This window comes from Oncorhynchus clarkii, chromosome 13, assembly GCF_045791955.1.
Source record: "Oncorhynchus clarkii lewisi isolate Uvic-CL-2024 chromosome 13, UVic_Ocla_1.0, whole genome shotgun sequence".
NCBI classification, from domain to species: domain Eukaryota; kingdom Metazoa; phylum Chordata; class Actinopteri; order Salmoniformes; family Salmonidae; genus Oncorhynchus; species Oncorhynchus clarkii.
This window is the reverse complement of record NC_092159.1, coordinates 54036650-54053939: the sequence shown is the minus strand read 5'-3', so window position 1 is coordinate 54053939 and position 17290 is coordinate 54036650. Positions and strand designations below refer to the sequence as shown.

At 46.4% G+C, this 17290-nt stretch overlaps 1 protein-coding gene across 2 annotated transcripts; it reads left to right on the top strand.

Moving 5' to 3' along the window:
- Positions 1 to 3283: 3283 nt before the first annotated feature.
- LOC139365087 (general transcription factor IIF subunit 1-like) lies at positions 3284 to 16384 on the top strand. 2 transcript variants are annotated; one of them, XM_071102462.1, is made up of 14 exons: positions 3284 to 3466; positions 3746 to 3822; positions 5107 to 5153; positions 6289 to 6361; positions 8467 to 8660; positions 8828 to 8998; positions 9187 to 9395; positions 11161 to 11317; positions 13850 to 13908; positions 13982 to 14107; positions 14276 to 14349; positions 14850 to 14988; positions 15238 to 15391; positions 15594 to 16384. In XM_071102462.1, the coding sequence occupies exons 2-14, from the start codon at positions 3811 to 3813 to the stop codon at positions 15796 to 15798; spliced, it is 1620 nt and encodes a 539-aa protein (XP_070958563.1). In that variant the 5' UTR covers positions 3284 to 3466; positions 3746 to 3810; the 3' UTR covers positions 15799 to 16384. The 2 variants fall into 2 exon arrangements, with proteins under 2 accessions (XP_070958563.1, XP_070958562.1); XM_071102461.1 differs by having other exon boundaries at positions 14847 to 14988.
- The last annotated feature ends 906 nt before the right edge of the window (positions 16385 to 17290 follow it).

The following is a 17290-nucleotide window of genomic DNA, read 5'->3' as shown; positions in this document are numbered from 1 at the left end:
AATAGTGCGTCATTGCTCACTGTTTTGCCTGTGCTGTCAATTTGTCTTGTAAAGCTGGGAATGCTCTGTTGCATCTGATGATCTCTATGTAAATACAGCACACCTTCAAGACAAATGGAAAATAAAGAAACCAAGAACAAAAACACGTTTTTCAACTCCCTGTGTTCATGTGAATAGGATTTGAGAAGGTAAATCGCAGCTGTCTTTGTGCAAACCTGGTTTTATTTGTAAATGTATTTTCTACCATTATTTGCAGTCCTCTCTCAACATGCTTTCAGGGGTTCAGGGCGTTTCATTTGAGTGATGAGGGAGGCCAAAGCAAAGATTCTATGTAAAGCCCACTTATGTCAATTCTCTGAGTCTTCATTTGTATACTAGTCTATAATGTTTTTGTTTATTTGCTTCTTGATATTTATGTAATAGTATAGTATTCCCTTCCTTATTCTGAATTTCCAATAATTGCAACAAAAATAAAATGTAGTTAGATGAGCATTTCCCAGTCCAGGGGCCTCATTTATCAAAGGTGCATGCACACAAAAAGACTGTAAACCTAAGGTGCATTCAGTTCACTTGAACGTTTGCTAAGTTGCGGAACGGTTTGTACTGAACGACACATTTACCCAAAACGTTCTTTCTTGTATGTTATTGAACAGGCTTTGAGGTACTTTTGCTCCCGTTTGGTGGGTGTGGCTTGAAACAATGAGTGACCTATTTAAAGGGCATTGGGCATGCTGACTGCTTCCCCAATCCACAACCCAACTCCACACAGTTTTTCAACTGGTCGTTATGTACAGCACCGTTTCTGTTCAATTAAACATTCCAGAATGTAAAGACTTACTGAACGCAGCCCTTGTGTATGCCAGTGTTCCTGCAAAAGGTAGTATTTATCAATTATGAACTTGACAGGAAAGTATCATTATTTCCACAGTCCACATACTCTCAGATCATGTGTATGCACAACTTCTAGTGTATTGCAAGCAAATATTGTTATTTTGAGGGAAATGTAAAAAAAAATGTGTGCCGATGAATTATAATAATGGTAGTTTAATCTAAACATTATAGTGTAGGCCTAATGATAAAACAGATGCATTTGCTGTTGATAAGGAGATCGCAAGGCAGCATGTGGATTATGTGCTTATTTTACTTGTATTATATAGTCCTAAATCATAATCATATTGCAGGACGTCTCTCCTTTACTGACATGACTGACTTATTCCCACGACACAACAAATATTAGCCTACCATTTATGCATCACTCATTTAATAGCCAAACTTCCTTGAAAATAAATAGCTAGACAGGTAGCCTATTTAAAATATTTGACAGCTTAGGCTACAGTAGGCCAATTTCAGTGCAATTGGAGCACAACATCATAGCCTATTTAAATGTGGAGCCAATACCAAGGGAGGAGATAGAAACACAATAATCTATTGATAAACAAAATAATCCGGGCTAATCAAATTAGTATGATATGTTACGTTTGGCATGGTATGTATTAATTTGTGGATGTCCATCATATTTTACTCATTACAATTCGTATGATATGTTACGAACTACAATTTGTATGATATGTTGCGAATTACAATTTGTTGTGGCTAATGATAGCTAGATGGCTAGGTGGCTAATGCTAATATTAGCTAGGTGGTTAACGTTAGCTAGGATATGGGTTAGGGGTTTAGGTTAGTGTTAAGGTTAGGGTTAAGGTTAAAGGTTAGGTTAAAGGGTTAAGGTTAGGGGAAGGGGAAGGGTTAGCTAACATGCAAAGTAGTTGCAAAGTTGCTAAAAAAGTAGTATGCAGTTGCAAAGTTGCTAATGAACTAAAATGCCAAATGGTGTTTGTGATGAGATTCGAACACGCACCTTTGTGTTGTTAGACAATCACGTTAATTCAAACACGCAACCTTTGGGTTGATAGACAATCACGTTAATTCAAACACGCAACCTTTGGGTTGATAGACAATCGCGTTATACACCCATCCATCCATCCATCCACCCCAACCAACCACCCCCCTTTAGTTTGCCTTAAGTAACCTTCTGTCTTATATAACCACACCACACCAAATGTAACATATTATATTCATTGAGTATCCCAGATGTTTTACTATGTTATGTCTAGTCTATGAGACCAGGTTGAAAAGGTGAATGGAGTGCATTTTCCAGGCAGGGTTGTAACACTCCTTCACAAGTGCACAAATATAGTATGGCTGTAATTTATCAATGAAAATGTGTATATATTGCCCGATACAGTTTGATAAATAAAAATAATTTGTTGGTAAATAACTGAGTCTTGGCAAATATGCAGCAAGGTAGAATCACAGCAGCCTACTGTAGATGGTCTCTCAACAGTTGTCAACCAGATGTTTTCAATCATTAATCGTCACCAAGGATTTAAAGTAATTGTACAGTGAAAATTTCACTTTTAAAAGTCAATTTCTGTTAACTTGTACGCAAATAATGTTGACCCGTTATACTCATACTTGTGGCCAACGCATTCATTGGAGAAAAAAACACTTCAAAAATCACACCTAAACTTTTATCAATTCAATTCAAGGGCTTTTTGGCATGGGAAACATGCGTTAACATTGCCAAAGCAAGTGAGGTAGATAATATATAAAGTGAATATATAAAGTGAAATAAACAATAAAAATGAACAGTAAACATTACACATAGAGAAGTTTCAAAACAATAAAGACATTACAAATGTCATATTATATATATATATACAGTGTTTTAACAATGTACAAATGGTTAAAGGACACAAGATAAAATAAATAAGCATAAATATGGGTTGTATTTACAATGGTGTGTGTGCTTCACTGGTTGCCCTTTTCTCGTGGCAACAGGTCACAAATCTTGCTGCTGTGATGGCACACTGTAGAATTTCACCCAGTAGATATGGGAGTTTATCAAAATTGGATTTGTTTTCGAATTTATCTCAAACAATGTTTAAAATATGCTTGCTATTTCCTCACAGAGGATGATGTCATCTAACTGCAATAATTATACTTTTTAGAAGGAATTGTAATGAATTATAGGTCATATTTCGTAGATAACTGGAAACAATGGACAGTTGTTTTAATAATAGGATATTCTTTGGTTTCGCGGCACGAGCCTATGGCATCTATCTACTAAGAACTAAGTGCTGTTTGAATTTGTTTTCCGGCCGACCATTATTCTTGACGGAACGGTTGGCGGAAAGCAGCAAGACTTGTCATGTGTTAGTGTTATTATAGATCCTTAGTACGTCCCTACCTAAATAAAGGAAAAGGTTTATGGTTAGGTTGGATAGGGACGTCCAAAGGATACCAGATAGTACTAACCCAAGACAAATATTTAACTAACGACTGCATGAGTAACGTTAGCTACTAGATATTAAGTGCTAGATACATACTAATATGAAATGTTATCCATGACTTACGTTTGATTACCTATAAATCAACATCTTTTTGTTTCGTACATTTTGAAGAGGTAGGTTGACTGGGTCAATATATTTCTTGAGTGTCTTAGCCTACTGGTAACTAGCTACAGACTAACGTACAGTATGTAGTAACTTAGCTCTATCAGAGGAAGAGGCGAAGCCTTTAATATCCAAAAGCTATGGTTCTATAGCTAACGTTAGTACATAAATGACCACAAACAACTGCCTTATGATGAGTCATTTCTGCATATGCTGAGACCGAAGTCAGTTAAGCATGTGTTCTATTTTTTTTGCTATGAACTGAAAAAAATGTCGTTATACTTCAACAGGTGATCACTTACAGGTGACTGCTTGACTAAGAATAGGGGCATACTGCCTCTGTATACAGTCGACCATGGCGTCATTGGTAAGTCTTGGGTGTATGGTTTACTTGTAGGGTCAACATGACGGTATCAGTCTATTGCTCAACACATTTGCTTAATCTGTTGCTTGCTTATCTCATTGTCAGGCTTGCTGGGCATTAATATGGAGATGCTCCCCCCTTTACTGCTATAGCAGCCTCCACTGTTCTGGGAAAGCTTTCCACTAGATGTTGGAACATTGCTGCAGGGATTTGCTTCCATTCTGAATTCAGCCACAAAAACATTAGTGAGGTCGGGCATTGATGTTGGGCATTTAGGCCTGGCTCTCAGTCGTCATTCCAATTCATCCAAAAGGTGTTCCTTGGGGTTGAGGTCAGGGCTCTGTGCAGGCCAGTCAAGTTCTTCCACCGATCTCAACAAACTATTTCTGTATGGACCTTGCTTTGTACACGGGGGCATTGTCATGCTGAAACAGGAAAGGGCCTTCCCCAAACTGTTGCCACAACGTTTGAAGCACAGAATTGTCTAGAATGTCAATGTCTGCTGTAGCGTTAAGATTTCCTTTACCGAAACTAAGGAGCCTGAACATGAAAAATAGCCCCGGACCATTATTCCTCCTCCACCAAACTTTACAGTCTGCACTATGCATTGGGGCAGGTAGTGTTCTCCTGGCATCCGCCAAACTCAGATTCATCCTTTAGACTGCCAGATGGTGAAACGTGATTCATCACTCCAGAGAACGCATTTCCACTGCTCCAGAGTCCAATGGAGGCAAGCTTCACATCACTTCAGCCGACGCTTGGCATTGTGATTTTAGACTGATGTGCGGCTTCTCGGCTATGGAAACCCATTACATGAAGCTCCTGACAAACAGTTCTTGTACTACGTTGCTTCCAGAGGCAGTTTGGAACTCGGTAGTGAGTGTTGCAACTGAGGACAGACGATTTATACGAGCTTCAGCACTCGGCGGTCCCGTTCTGTGAGCTTGTGTGGCCTACCACTGCGCGGCTGATCACTTGTTGCTCCTAAATGTTTCCACTTCACAATAACAGCAGTTAGAGTTGACCGGGGCAGCTCTAACGGCAGAAATTTAACGAACTGACTAGTTGGAAAGGTGGCATCATTTGAAGGATTTGAAAATCACTGAGCTCTTCACTAAGGGCAGTCTACTGCCAATGTTTGTCTATTGAGATTGCATGTCTGTGTGCTCAATTTTTATACACCTGCCAGCAACGAGTGTGGCTGAAATAGCCGAATCCACTAATTTAAATGGGTGTCCACTTACGTTTGTATATGTAGTGTAGCAAACTGTGTGTGTTTTTTTACAGGGTGGCAGCAGTTCCTCTTCTACAGAGTACATAGTCCGAGTCCCCAAGTAAGTACTATCCAAGGCCTACAGCCATTGGGTTCTCATTTAACATTTGACTACAGCAGGGCCAATGTGTACAACATTCCTGACTCTCTGTCTAACCGTTAATAATCATTGCATGCAATACGGTTTTGGAAACCTCACTCTACTTTCAAATCACCCCAAAATAATTTTCCAAGTACAAAAGACACTTAACGTGCATCATTTTAACACGGATTTCCACAGAGTTTTTTTTTCGCGTTGCACATTTACCTGAACTATCTTAATTACGACACTTCCTGAGCTAATGGAAACGCAGGAGTGAACACAAAAAAACATCTCAAACAAAAACCTCAGTTGATAAAACAGCTAAGTGTATCTTCTGTATGTGTAGTGTTCCAAGCAGGACATACAATTAACTTTTTGGTTCACCAGCCACTGTGTCAGGTGGATTTAAAAAATCTACCAGCCACTCAGATCTTTACATTACAGTATTCATCTAAAATAGATGTTATTTTTTTATTCTCTCCTCAATCTACATACAATGGTTTATAATGACAAAGCGAAAACAGGTCTTTAGACATTTTTGCACATTTTATTAAAAAAATATAAATAGATCCCTTATTTACATAAGTATTCAGAGCCTTTGCTATGAGACCCTAAAAATTAGCTCCGTTGCATCCTGTTTCCATTGATCATCCTTGAGATGTTTTTACAACTTGATTGGAGTCCACCTGTGGTAAATTCAATTGATTTGACATGATTTGGAAAGGCACACAACTGTCTATATAAGGTCCCATAGTTGACAGTGCATGTCAGAGCAAAAACCAAGCCATGAGGTCGGAGGAATTGCCGTAGATCTCGGAGACAGGTTTAATACTCGAGGCTGTAATCGCTGCCAAAGGTGCTTCAACAAAATACTGAGTAAAGGGTCTGAATACTTACTTACTTTCAGTTTGTAATTGTAATTATTTTATTCTAAAAAAACTGTTTTTTCTTTGTCATTATGGAGTGTAGATTGGGGGGGGGGGGGGGGGGGTGTGTAACGTACCAAAATGTGGAAAAAGTCAAGAGGTCTGAATACTTTCCGAATGCACTGTACATTATGTGGTATCTATATGAATCATGATATAGCTTACACCACTAACCTGTGTGTGTGTAGGAACACCAGTAAGAAGTACAGCATCATGGCCTTTAACTCTGGGGACAAAGTAAACTGCTCCTCCTGGACCCAGGTATGCAGGCCAACTCTCTGGGAAACTCCCTCTCATTACAACTTTCCTCAATAGGCTACTAGAACACTCAATGATTCTCTCTCCCTGTCTGTCTCTCCTTCGTTCTCTCTCCCTCCCCGTCTCTCTCCCTCCCCGTCTCTCTCCCTCCCCGTCTCTCTCCCTCCCCGTCTCTCTCCCTCCCCGTCTCTCTCTCTCCCTCCCCGTCTCTCTCTCTCCCTCCCCGTCTCTCTCTCTCCCTCCCCGTCTCTCTCTCTCCCTCCCCGTCTCTCTCTCTCCCTCCCCGTCTCTCTCTCTCCCTCCCCGTCTCTCTCTCTCTCTCTCCCCGTCTCTCTCTCTCTCTCCCCGTCTCTCTCTCTCTCTCCCCGTCTCTCTCTCTCTCTCCCCGTCTCTCTCTCTCTCTCCCCGTCTCTCTCTCTCTCTCCCCGTCTCTCTCTCTCTCTCCCCGTCTCTCTCTCCTCGTCTCTCTCTCGCCCCCGTCTCTCTCTCTCGCCCCCGTCTCTCTCGCCCCCGTCTCTCTCGCCCCGTCTCTCTCTCTCCCCCCGTCTCTCTCTCTCCCCCCGTCTCTCTCTCTCCCCCCGTCTCTCTCTCTCCTTCCCCGTCTCTCTCTCTCTCCCTCCCCATCTCTCTCCCTCCCCATCTCTCTCCCTCCCCATCTCTCTCCCTCCCCGTCTCTCTCTCTGTCCCTCCCCGTCTCTCTCTCTCTCTCCCCGTCTCTCTCTCTCTCTCCCCGTCTCTCTCTCTCTCTCCCCGTCTCTCTCTCTCTCTCCCCGTCTCTCTCTCTCTCTCTCCCCGTCTCTCTTTCTCTCTCCCCGTCTCTCTTTCTCCCTCCCCGTCTCTCTCTCTCCCTCCCCGTCTCTCTCTCTCCCTCCCCGTCTCTCTCTCTCCCTCCCCGTCTCTCTCTCTCCCTCCCCGTCTCTCTCTCTCCCTCCCCGTCTCTCTCTCTCCCTCACCGTCTCTCTCTCCCCCCCGTCTCTCTCTCTCTCTCTCTCCCCCGTCTCTCTCTCTCCCCCGTCTCTCTCTCTCCCCCGTCTCTCTCTCTCCCTCCCCGTCTCTCTCTCTCCCTCCCCGTCTCTCTCTCTCCCTCCCCGTCTCTCTCTCTCCCTCCCCGTCTCTCTCTCTCCCTCCCCGTCTCTCTCTCTCCCTCTCTCCCTCCCGTCTCTCTCTCTCCCCCCTCCCGTCTCTCGCTCTCCCTCTCTCTCCCCACTCCCGTCTCTCGCTCTCCCTCTCTCTCCCCCCTCCCGTCTCTCTCTCTCCCCCCTCCCGTCTCTCTCTCTCCCTCCCCCCTCCCGTCTCTCTCTCTCTCCCTCCCCCCTCCCGTCTCTCTCCCTCCCGTCTCTCTCTCTCTCTCTTCCTCCCCCCTCCCGTCTCTCTCTCTCTCTCTCCCTCCCCCCTCCCGTCTCTCTCTCTCTCTCCCTCCCGTCTCTCTCTCTCCCTCCCCCCTCCCGTCTCTCTCTCTCCCTCCCCCCTCCCGTCTCTCTCTCTCTCCCTCCCCCCTCCCGTCTCTCTCTCTCCCCCCTCCCGTCTCTCTCTCTCCCCCCTCCCGTCTCTCTCTCTCTCCCCCCTCCCGTCTCTCTCCCTCCCCCCTCCCGTCTCTCTCCCTCCCCCCTCCCGTCTCTCTCTCTCTCCCCCCTCCCGTCTCTCTCTCTCTCCCCCCTCCCGTCTCTCTCTCTCTCCCCCCTCCCGTCTCCCCCCCCCTCCCGTCTCTCTCTCTCCCCCCCTCCCGTCTCTCTCTCTCTCCCCCCTCCCGTCTCTCTCTCTCTCCCCCCTCCCGTCTCTCTCTCTCCCCCCTCCCGTCTCTCTCCCGTCTCCCGTCTCTCTCTCTCTCCCACCTCCCATCTCTCTCTCTCCCTCTCTCCCTCCCCCTCTCCCCGTTTCTCTCCCCCATCCCGTCTCTCTCCCCCTCCCGTCTCTCGCTCTTCCTCCCGTCTCTCGCTCTCCCTCCCGTCTCTCGCTCTCCCTTCTGTCTCTCTCTCGCTCTACCTTCCTCTCCTCCCCTTCTATTATTTATATTAGCTTCTACACTTCTCATCTCCCTACTCCGCTCCCGTTGTCCCATCCGTCTCACGCTCTGTCTTCTCTCCTCCCTCCTTTACCCCTCCCCTCAGGCGCGTATGGAGCGGGACATGAGTAACAGGAGGATGTATGGTGTGGAGGAGACTGAGGAGGGGGCGGCAGGCAGTGAGTTTGGGAAGAAGCAGAGGGAGGAGGCACGCAGGAAGAAGTTTGGAATTGTCACCAGGGAGTTCAAGGTGGAGGACCAACCCTGGATCCTCAAGGTCAACGGCAAGGCAGGGAAGAGGTGAGGCAGACAAACACACACACAATGAGCTTACCTTTACTTAGCTCTGGTTCTCTCACAAATACTTACCAAGCCATCCTTTGTCTTTCTGTTGATCCGAGGGCAAGGAGGAACTCCCATATAGCCTGAACTATCCTTTTATATCAACATGTTTCTCTCTGTTTCAGGTTCAAGGGTACGAAGAAAGGGGGCATAACGGAGAATGCGTCCTACTACATCTTTACCCAGTGTCCCGACGGGGCCTTTGAGGCCTTCCCCGTCAACGGTTGGTACAACTTCGTGCCCCAGGCCAAACACCGCACGCTGACCGCCGAGGAGGCAGAGGAGGAGTGGGGCAGGTGAGGAGAGGATGAAGTGGAGGGGAGGGGAGGGGAGACAGGTGTGGGGGAGAGAGACAGGAGAAGGGGAAATACTGAGGGGAAGAATAAAGATAGGGGGTGCAAATTCACCCCTCAGGTAAAAACACTAGGGGGTAGATGTGGGGGAACGTAGTAGGGTACACACATACTTCCCCCCCCCCTCTCAGGAGGAACAAGGTGGTGAACCACTTCAGCATCATGCTCCAGAGGCGCCTGCGGGAGCAGGAGAGAGGGCCGGACGATGACGACGAGGAGGGCGAGAAGGGGGGGAAGAAGAAAAAGAAGAAGGGAGGAAGAGGAGGGGACCTGCGCATCCATGACCTGGAGGATGACCTGGAGCTGAGCAGTGATGAGAGTGACAGCAGTGGAGGAGAAGGTGAGGAGAGAAGAGAAGAGAGCTGAGCAGTGATGAGTGACAGCAGTGGAGGAGAAGGTGAGGAGAGAAGAGAAGAGAGCTGAGCAGTGATGAGTGACAGCAGTGGAGGAGAAGGTGAGGAGAGAAGAGAGCTGAGCAGTGATGAGAGCGACAGCAGTGGAGGAGAAGGTGAGGAGAGAAGAGAGCTGAGCAGTGATGAGTGCGACAGCAGTGGAGGAGAAGGTGAGGAGAGAAGAGAAGAGAGCTGAGCAGTGATGAGTGACAGCAGTGGAGGAGAAGGTGAGGAGAGAAGAGAAGAGAGCTGAGCAGTGATGAGTGACAGCAGTGGAGGAGAAGGTGAGGAGAGAAGAGAGCTGAGCAGTAATGAGAGCGACAGCAGTGGAGGAGAAGGTGAGGAGAGAAGAGAGCTGAGCAGTGATGAGAGACAGCAGTGGAGGAGAAGGTGAGGAGAGAAGAGAAGAGAGCTGAGCAGTGATGAGAGCGACAGCAGTGGAGGAGAAGGTGAGGAGAGAAGAGAAGAGAGCTGAGCAGTGATGAGAGCGACAGCAGTGGAGGAGAAGGTGAGGAGAGAAGAGAGCTGAGCAGTAATGAGAGCGACAGCAGTGGAGGAGAAGGTGAGGAGAGAAGAGAGCTGAGCAGTGATGAGAGCGACAGCAGTGGAGGAGAAGGTGAGGAGAGAAGAGAGCTGAGCAGTGATGAGAGCGACAGCAGTGGAGGAGAAGGTGAGGAGAGAAGAGAAGAGAGCTGAGCAGTGATGAGAGCGACAGCAGTGGAGGAGAAGGTGAGGAGAGAAGAGAGCTGAGCAGTAATGAGAGCGACAGCAGTGGAGGAGAAGGTGAGGAGAGAAGAGAGCTGAGCAGTGATGAGAGCGACAGCAGTGGAGGAGAAGGTGAGGAGAGAAGAGAGCTGAGCAGTGATGAGAGCGACAGCAGCGGAGGAGAAGGTGAGGAGAGATGGACGAAGGTGAGGAGAGAGGAGAGCTAAGTGACGAGCAACAGTGGCGTGCGAGAAGGTTTGGGCTTTTTTCCGATTAATCTTTCCTCGATTCGTTGCATCCTCTCGTTTTGACCTTCTCCAATACAGTTGAGAACGAGATGAGGAGTCGCAGAAAGATCAACTGAGATGGAGTAGAGGAAAGTGACAGCAGCTTCTGTGGAGAGAAGGATGGAGGGAGGGAGAAGAGAAGGAGGGAGAAGAGAAGGAGGGAGAAGAGAAGGAGGGAGAAGAGAAGGATGGGAGGGAGGGAGGAGAGAAGGATGGAAATAGGGGGGAGAGAAGGATGAGGGAGGAGAGAAGGATGAAAGGGATGTGAGAGGGATGGATGGAGGGAGAGCCCAGTAATGATGAGTATGAAGGCAGAGTAGAAAGAGGCATGGGAGTCATTCAACCTCAAAAAGCACAAGAAAGGTTTTGGACACCCACCAATCAGATTGATCTGAAATGGTATCTGCAGTTAGAAACATCAGATTAGCATTTCTTGAATGTTATTTTTCTGAAAGACAATTAGAACTCAAATTGAAAGCTAGTTGATTGCACCCAAATTGGCCATTTAAATTGATAGGATTTATATAATATTCAATAAATATAGTTCCCAACATCCGATATGGACCAAACTTCTTCTTAACAATGATTAATACGTGAGGAATCCAAACAAATGTCGAACAAATAAGTACATTTTACATGTTCAACTGTTGAATTGTTAGAAGGTGCATCTCTCTTTACGTTCCCTCTCTTTTCTCTCCCCCTCTTCTTCTGTTCCTCTCAGATGGAGACAGCAAGCCCAAGAAGAAAGAGGGGGATGTGAAGGGGAAGGGGAAGAAGAAGAAGAAGAAGAAGAGGGGCAGTGACAGCGAGGCGAATGAGGACAGTGACGATGGAGACTTTGAGGGCCTGGAAGTCGACTACATGTCAGATGAGAGCAGGTGAGACACACAGACACACACACACACACACAGACACACACACATACACACACACACACACATACAGACTCACACACATACAGACACACACACACACACACACATACAGACTCACACACATACAGACACACACACACACACACACACACACACATACAGACTCACACACACACACACATACAGACTCACACACACATACAGACTCACACACACACACACACACACACACACACACACAGACTCACGCACACATACAGACTCACGCACACATACAGACTCACACACACACACACACACACACACACACACAGATTCAAAGATAAACATACAGATACGCACACATACACACACACACACACAGATACACAGACTCACAGATAAACACACAGATACACACACACACACATATATAGACTCACAGATAAACATACAGATACACACACAGAGACTCACAGATACACACACAGACTCAGATACACACACACACACAGACTCACAGATACACACACACACACACACACAGACTCACAGATAAACACACAGATACACACACACACACATACAGACTCACAGATAAACATACAGATACACACACACACACACACACACACACACACACACACACACACTCACAGATAAACATACAGACACACACACACACACACATACAGTGCATTCGGAAAGTATTCCGACCTGTTCACTTTTCCCACATTTTGTTATGTTACAGCCTCATTCTAAAATGGATTAAATACATTTAAAAAATCTTCAACAGTCTACAGACAATACCCCATAATGACAAAGCAAAACGTTTTTTTTAGAAATGTTTGCAAAATGATTAAATATGAAAACTGAAATACTTAGTATTCAGACCCTTTGCTATGAAACTCAAAATTGAGCTCAGGTGCATCCTGTTTCCATTTATCATTTTTTTAACCTTTTATTTAAAACCAGACAAGTCAGTTAAGAAAAATTCTTATTTACAATGACTGCCTACTCCGTTCAAACCCGGACGACGCTGGGCCAATTGTGCTCCGCCCTATGGGACTCCCAATCACGGCCGGTTGTGATACAGCCTGGAATCGAACCAGGGTCTTTAGTAATGTGTCTAGCACACAGATGCAGTGCCTTAGACCGGTGTGCCACTCGGGGGCCTCTCAAGCTCAGGTTGGATTGGGAGCGTCGCTTCACAGCCGTTTTCAGGTCTCCAGAGATGTTCATCCTTGAGGTGTTTCTACAACTTGATTGGAGTCCACCTGTGGTAAATTCAATTGATTGGACATGATTTGGAAAGGCACACACCTGTCTATATAAGGTCTCACAGTTGACAGTGCATGTCAGAGCAAAAACCAAGCCATGAGGTTGAAGGAATTGTCCGTAGAGCTTTGAGACAGGATTGTGTGGAGGCACAGATCTGGGGAAGGTACCAAAAAATGTTCCCAAGAACATTTATGCAGCATTGAATGTTCCCAAGAACACAGTGACCTCCATCATTCTTAAATTGAAGAAGTTTGGAACCACCAAGACTCTTCCTAGAGCTGGACGCCCTGCCAAACTGAGCGGAACTAGGTCAGGGAGTTGACTACGAACTCGATGGTCCTCTGTGGAGTTTGCTAAAAGGCACCTAAAGGAATCCCAGACCATGAGAAACAATATTCTCTGGTGAAACCAAGATTGACCTCTTTAAATGCCAAGCGTCACATCTGGAGGAAAGCTGGCATCATCCCTACGGTGAAGCATGGTGGTGGCATCATCCCTACGGTGAAGCATGGTGGTGGCATCATCCCTACGGTGAAGCATGGTGGTGGCATCATCCCTACGGTGAAGCATGGTGGTGGCATCATCCCTACGGTGAAGCATGGTGGTGGCATCATCCCTACGGTGAAGCATGGTGGTGGCATCATCCCTACGGTGAAGCGTGGTGGTGGTGGCATGCGGTGGGGATGTTTTTCAGCGGCAGAGACTGTGAGACTAGTCTGTATTGAGGGAAAGATGACCTGAGCACAGAGAGATCCTTGATGATAACCTGCTCCAGAGCACTCAGGACCTCAGACTGGTGCGACGGTTCAACTTCCAACAGGACAACGACCCTAAGCACACAGCTAAGACAACGCAGGAGTGGCTTCAGGACAAGTCTCTGAATGTCCTTGAGTGGCCCAGCCAGAGCCCGGACGTGAACCTGATCGAACATCTCTGGAGAGACCTGCAAATAGCTGTGAAGCGACTCTCCGCATCTAACCTGACAGAGCTTGAGAGAATCTGCAGAGAAGAATGGGAAACTCCTCAAATACAAGTGTTGTAGCATCATACCCAAGAAGACTTGAGGCTGTAATCGCTGCCAAAGGTGCTTCAACAAAGGACTGAGTAAAGGGTGTGAATACTTTCAGAATGCACTGTACACCACAACTTCTATTGACAGCTGTATGGTCACACACCAGAGACACTTGTAGAGCCATACACACACTTCCTGCAACCTCTCATTTATTTTCTCATCCCTTCCTCGCTCTCTCGCTCCTTACTCTCTTGTTCCTGCAGTTCAGAGGAAGAGGTCGGCGAAGAGAAGGCCAAGTCCAATAAAGAGGCCGTTCCCAAAGGTCAGAGGGCACCCCCATGGCAACAATACGTGTTCATGTGTGTGAATTCTAAGAACTTTAACTCTGTTCACAGGAATCGACGAGGCATCGGAGAGTGAGGAAGAGAGCGAGGAGGAGAAACAGAACGAGGAAGAGGGGAAAGAGGAGGAGGAGGAAGAGGAAGGGAAGAAGACCCCAGTCCAGACGAAGAAGAAGAGAGGTAGCAGTTTTTCTTCTTCTTTAGAATCTTTACTGATCAGGTATCACAGGGAAGTGGCAAGAACCCACGGAAATATACTGTGTTTTTGTTGAAGGGGGCTATGATGTGATAATGTTGTGTGTTTTTGTTGAAGGGGGCTATGATGTGATAATGTTGTGTGTGTTTCAGACAGCAGCGGTGAGTCGGACACTTCGGAGGACAGCGACATCGATGGAGAGGCAGCCTCCGCTCTCTTCATGGTGGTGTGTGTGTGTGTGTGTGAGAGTGTTAGTTTGTGTGTGGTCCCTTGTGTAGTGCCACTGTTCAATGTCAACCCCATTTCCCTGTCTTTCTCGCAGAGATGGAGTCTTGATATCGTGTTCTTGATCTGGGTTACGGTGCCCAAGATCTGGGGCTTTTCTAAAAGTCTTGAACAAGACTCTGGTAGTTGATGAACCTGATACCATATTTTGTAGTTTATGTGGCACAAAAGGGGTGACACAACACACAATTTCCAGGGTATCTTGCTTCCCTAGTGTGGCAGCAGTGTGGGCACAAAAACAGGCCTTTTTAACCCTTTGATGTGGTTGGTGTTGGTCTGACTCTCTGTCTTGGTATTCCACATTTCAACTGGTGTTGGTGTGATAACGGTCTGCAAACACTGGGTCTTTCTTGGTCTGGTTGAGAGTGGCTCTCGTGGACAATGCTCTTGACTACCACTCTTGACGTTCCCCATTTCCTCACTACCCCACCCCCCCAGAAGAAGCGTACTCCTCCTAAGCGCGGTGGTGGGCGTGGCTCTGGAGGCAGCTCCAGGACTGGCAGTCGCCCTGGAACACCGTCCATAGACTCCGCCTCCACCTCCAACACACTCCGAGCCGCCGCTAGCAAACTGGAGCAAGGTACACACACACACGCATGCACTCACACACACACGCATGCACTCACACACATATTCACAGATTGGAAATAGATTTTTATATTTGTAATGTTTTCATTTATATTTACATATTCACAGGATCTGAAAGTCTTATTTTGTTTGTGGTACCTTAAGGCTATGTGTGACCTCAGCACTGCATGCTGACTCTTCTTGATTGAACAATAAAGGGTTGTTAAAACTGCGTCCGTCACCCTGCTCCCTCCCCTCACAGGTAAGAGACAGGTGGTGGGTGGTAGCTCTGAGTCTCCAGCTGCCAAGAGGCTGAAGATGGAGTCCAGCAGTACGGCTGTCACCACCCAGAGTCCTGCCCCCTCAGGGAAGAGCACGCCACAGCCCCCCTCAGGCAAATCAACCCCCAGTTCCAGGTATATTCCTCTTCAATCTCTCCTGTTTGTTCACTTTTCTCACCCTTACCCTCTCTAGCTCACACACACTCTCGTTCTGTCTCTCTCCCTCTTTTCTCTGTCCTCTCCCACACGCACGGTCTTTCTTCTTATTCTCTCCCCCCTTCCACCACACACCCTCCCCTTGGTGTTTTGTCCCACTCTCCATCCTGCCTCTCCACAGTGACGTTCAGCTGACGGAGGAGGCGGTGCGTCGCTACCTGATCCGGAAGCCCATGACCACCAAGGACCTGCTGAAGAAGTTCCAGACCAAGAGGACTGGCCTGAGCAGCGAGCAGACGGTCAACGTCCTGGCCCAGATCCTCAAACGCCTCAACCCTGAGAGGAAGAACGTCAACGACAAGATGCACTTCTACCTCACAGAGTAAACCGGGCTCGTGTTCATTAGGGCATGCGTTTTAAAATGGAGACTGAGTCCAAGTTCCTCTTTCAGTCCCTTTGGTGCCTAATGAACACGACCTAGGGAGGGAGGAGGAGATGAATAGGAGAGGAAGAGCATGAACGCAATGTCCTCATTGATTGATCAGCGGAAGGAGGAGAAGGATAGAACAGGGTCCTTGGAAGAGGAAGGGTAGAAGAGGAAGAGAGTGGAATAAGGTAGAAAGAAGTGTTACGCAACTGTGATTTGAGATGCGGTGTGTAAACTAGCCTCAATGTCTGTCTCTAGAAATGGTTTGAAGTCAACTGTACCTGTGGCAGTCCTTTCAGGTCAAACAACTTACTCTTACAAGATATAGGTTTATCAATGAATTACACAGATGTGAAGGTATCAATGAAAACATTCCATGTAGATCTTGCCTGCTGATTCATCTCCCACCACAACCCACTGGATTCAACAAGACAAGTGTGGGTTATTTTGTACGATTTGCCGTATCTCCCCAGGCTTTATTTCTCATTTTAGAATTGTCTTTTTTGTTTATTTTCATTTGTAATAAAAACCCTGCTGTTGCCGTGGCTGGTCTCCTTGTCATGTTTCTGGTTGGTTTGCATAATTAGAAGCAGAACACTGGACAATGATGTCATACATCTTAAGGCTTTTCAATGAAGACACCCTAATATTATTTGAGGTTCTGCCAGAGGTCTACTGTGCTATCCAGTTGATTCATTGGAAATCTACTTTGCAGAAACTGTTGTGTATGTACTTACTTGGATAAGAGTAGTGTGCACTTCAATGACAGTACTGTTGGCCTGTACTACTTCATGCCATGGAGAAGTGGTTGTGTAGTAGAGAAACCATGTCAAGCAGAAGTCATTCATCCTTATTCAGCATGACATGACAGGTGTAGGCATATTAATGTTACACCTTCCTCTCCTGAGGAAAATGACTTGATGTGCCAAGTAGAGTCAAATATACTGATGGCACATCTGACCGTTTATTAATGGAGCGATTACTGGCAGATCCCAAATGATCTTGGCTTCCTCTGTGTTATCGTCAAACTTTGTTGACATTTGAAACTCGTTTGACCCCTAAAAACCTGCTTCTTCCTGTTCTGTTTCTACAATGTATTGATTTAATTTTTTTACAGTGAGGTGGAGCGACAGTGATGTCCTAATTCTCAAGATTCTTCAGGAAGTTGACTTTATATTAGTTTCTGATATGTTCATCCCAGATAAATCTGGGATATGTAACCAGCATTATGATCTGCAGTGTGGACCGAGGCCAGTGAATGATGAGAAACAGTTGGCTCCAATGTTTAGATCCAGGCTACTTTACTGTAGGCTTATACTTGTTGTTTTGTAGTGAGAAAACATGTCATTCAGCATCACTCTCAACGACTGACACCTCATTCTTACATCAAGAAAAAGTCCATTCATATTTTTGTCAATATTCAATCACAAATAGATCATACACTTCAACTA

Excerpts from the sequence above, each read along its gene's own strand:
- LOC139365087 (XM_071102461.1), top strand. Across the intron at positions 9,396-11,160 it reads TGACAGCAGTGGAGGAGAAG|ATGGAGACAGCAAGCCCAAG; the intron begins GTGAGGAGAGAA and ends TGTTCCTCTCAG. Across the intron at positions 13,909-13,981 it reads TAAAGAGGCCGTTCCCAAAG|GAATCGACGAGGCATCGGAG; the intron begins GTCAGAGGGCAC and ends CTCTGTTCACAG.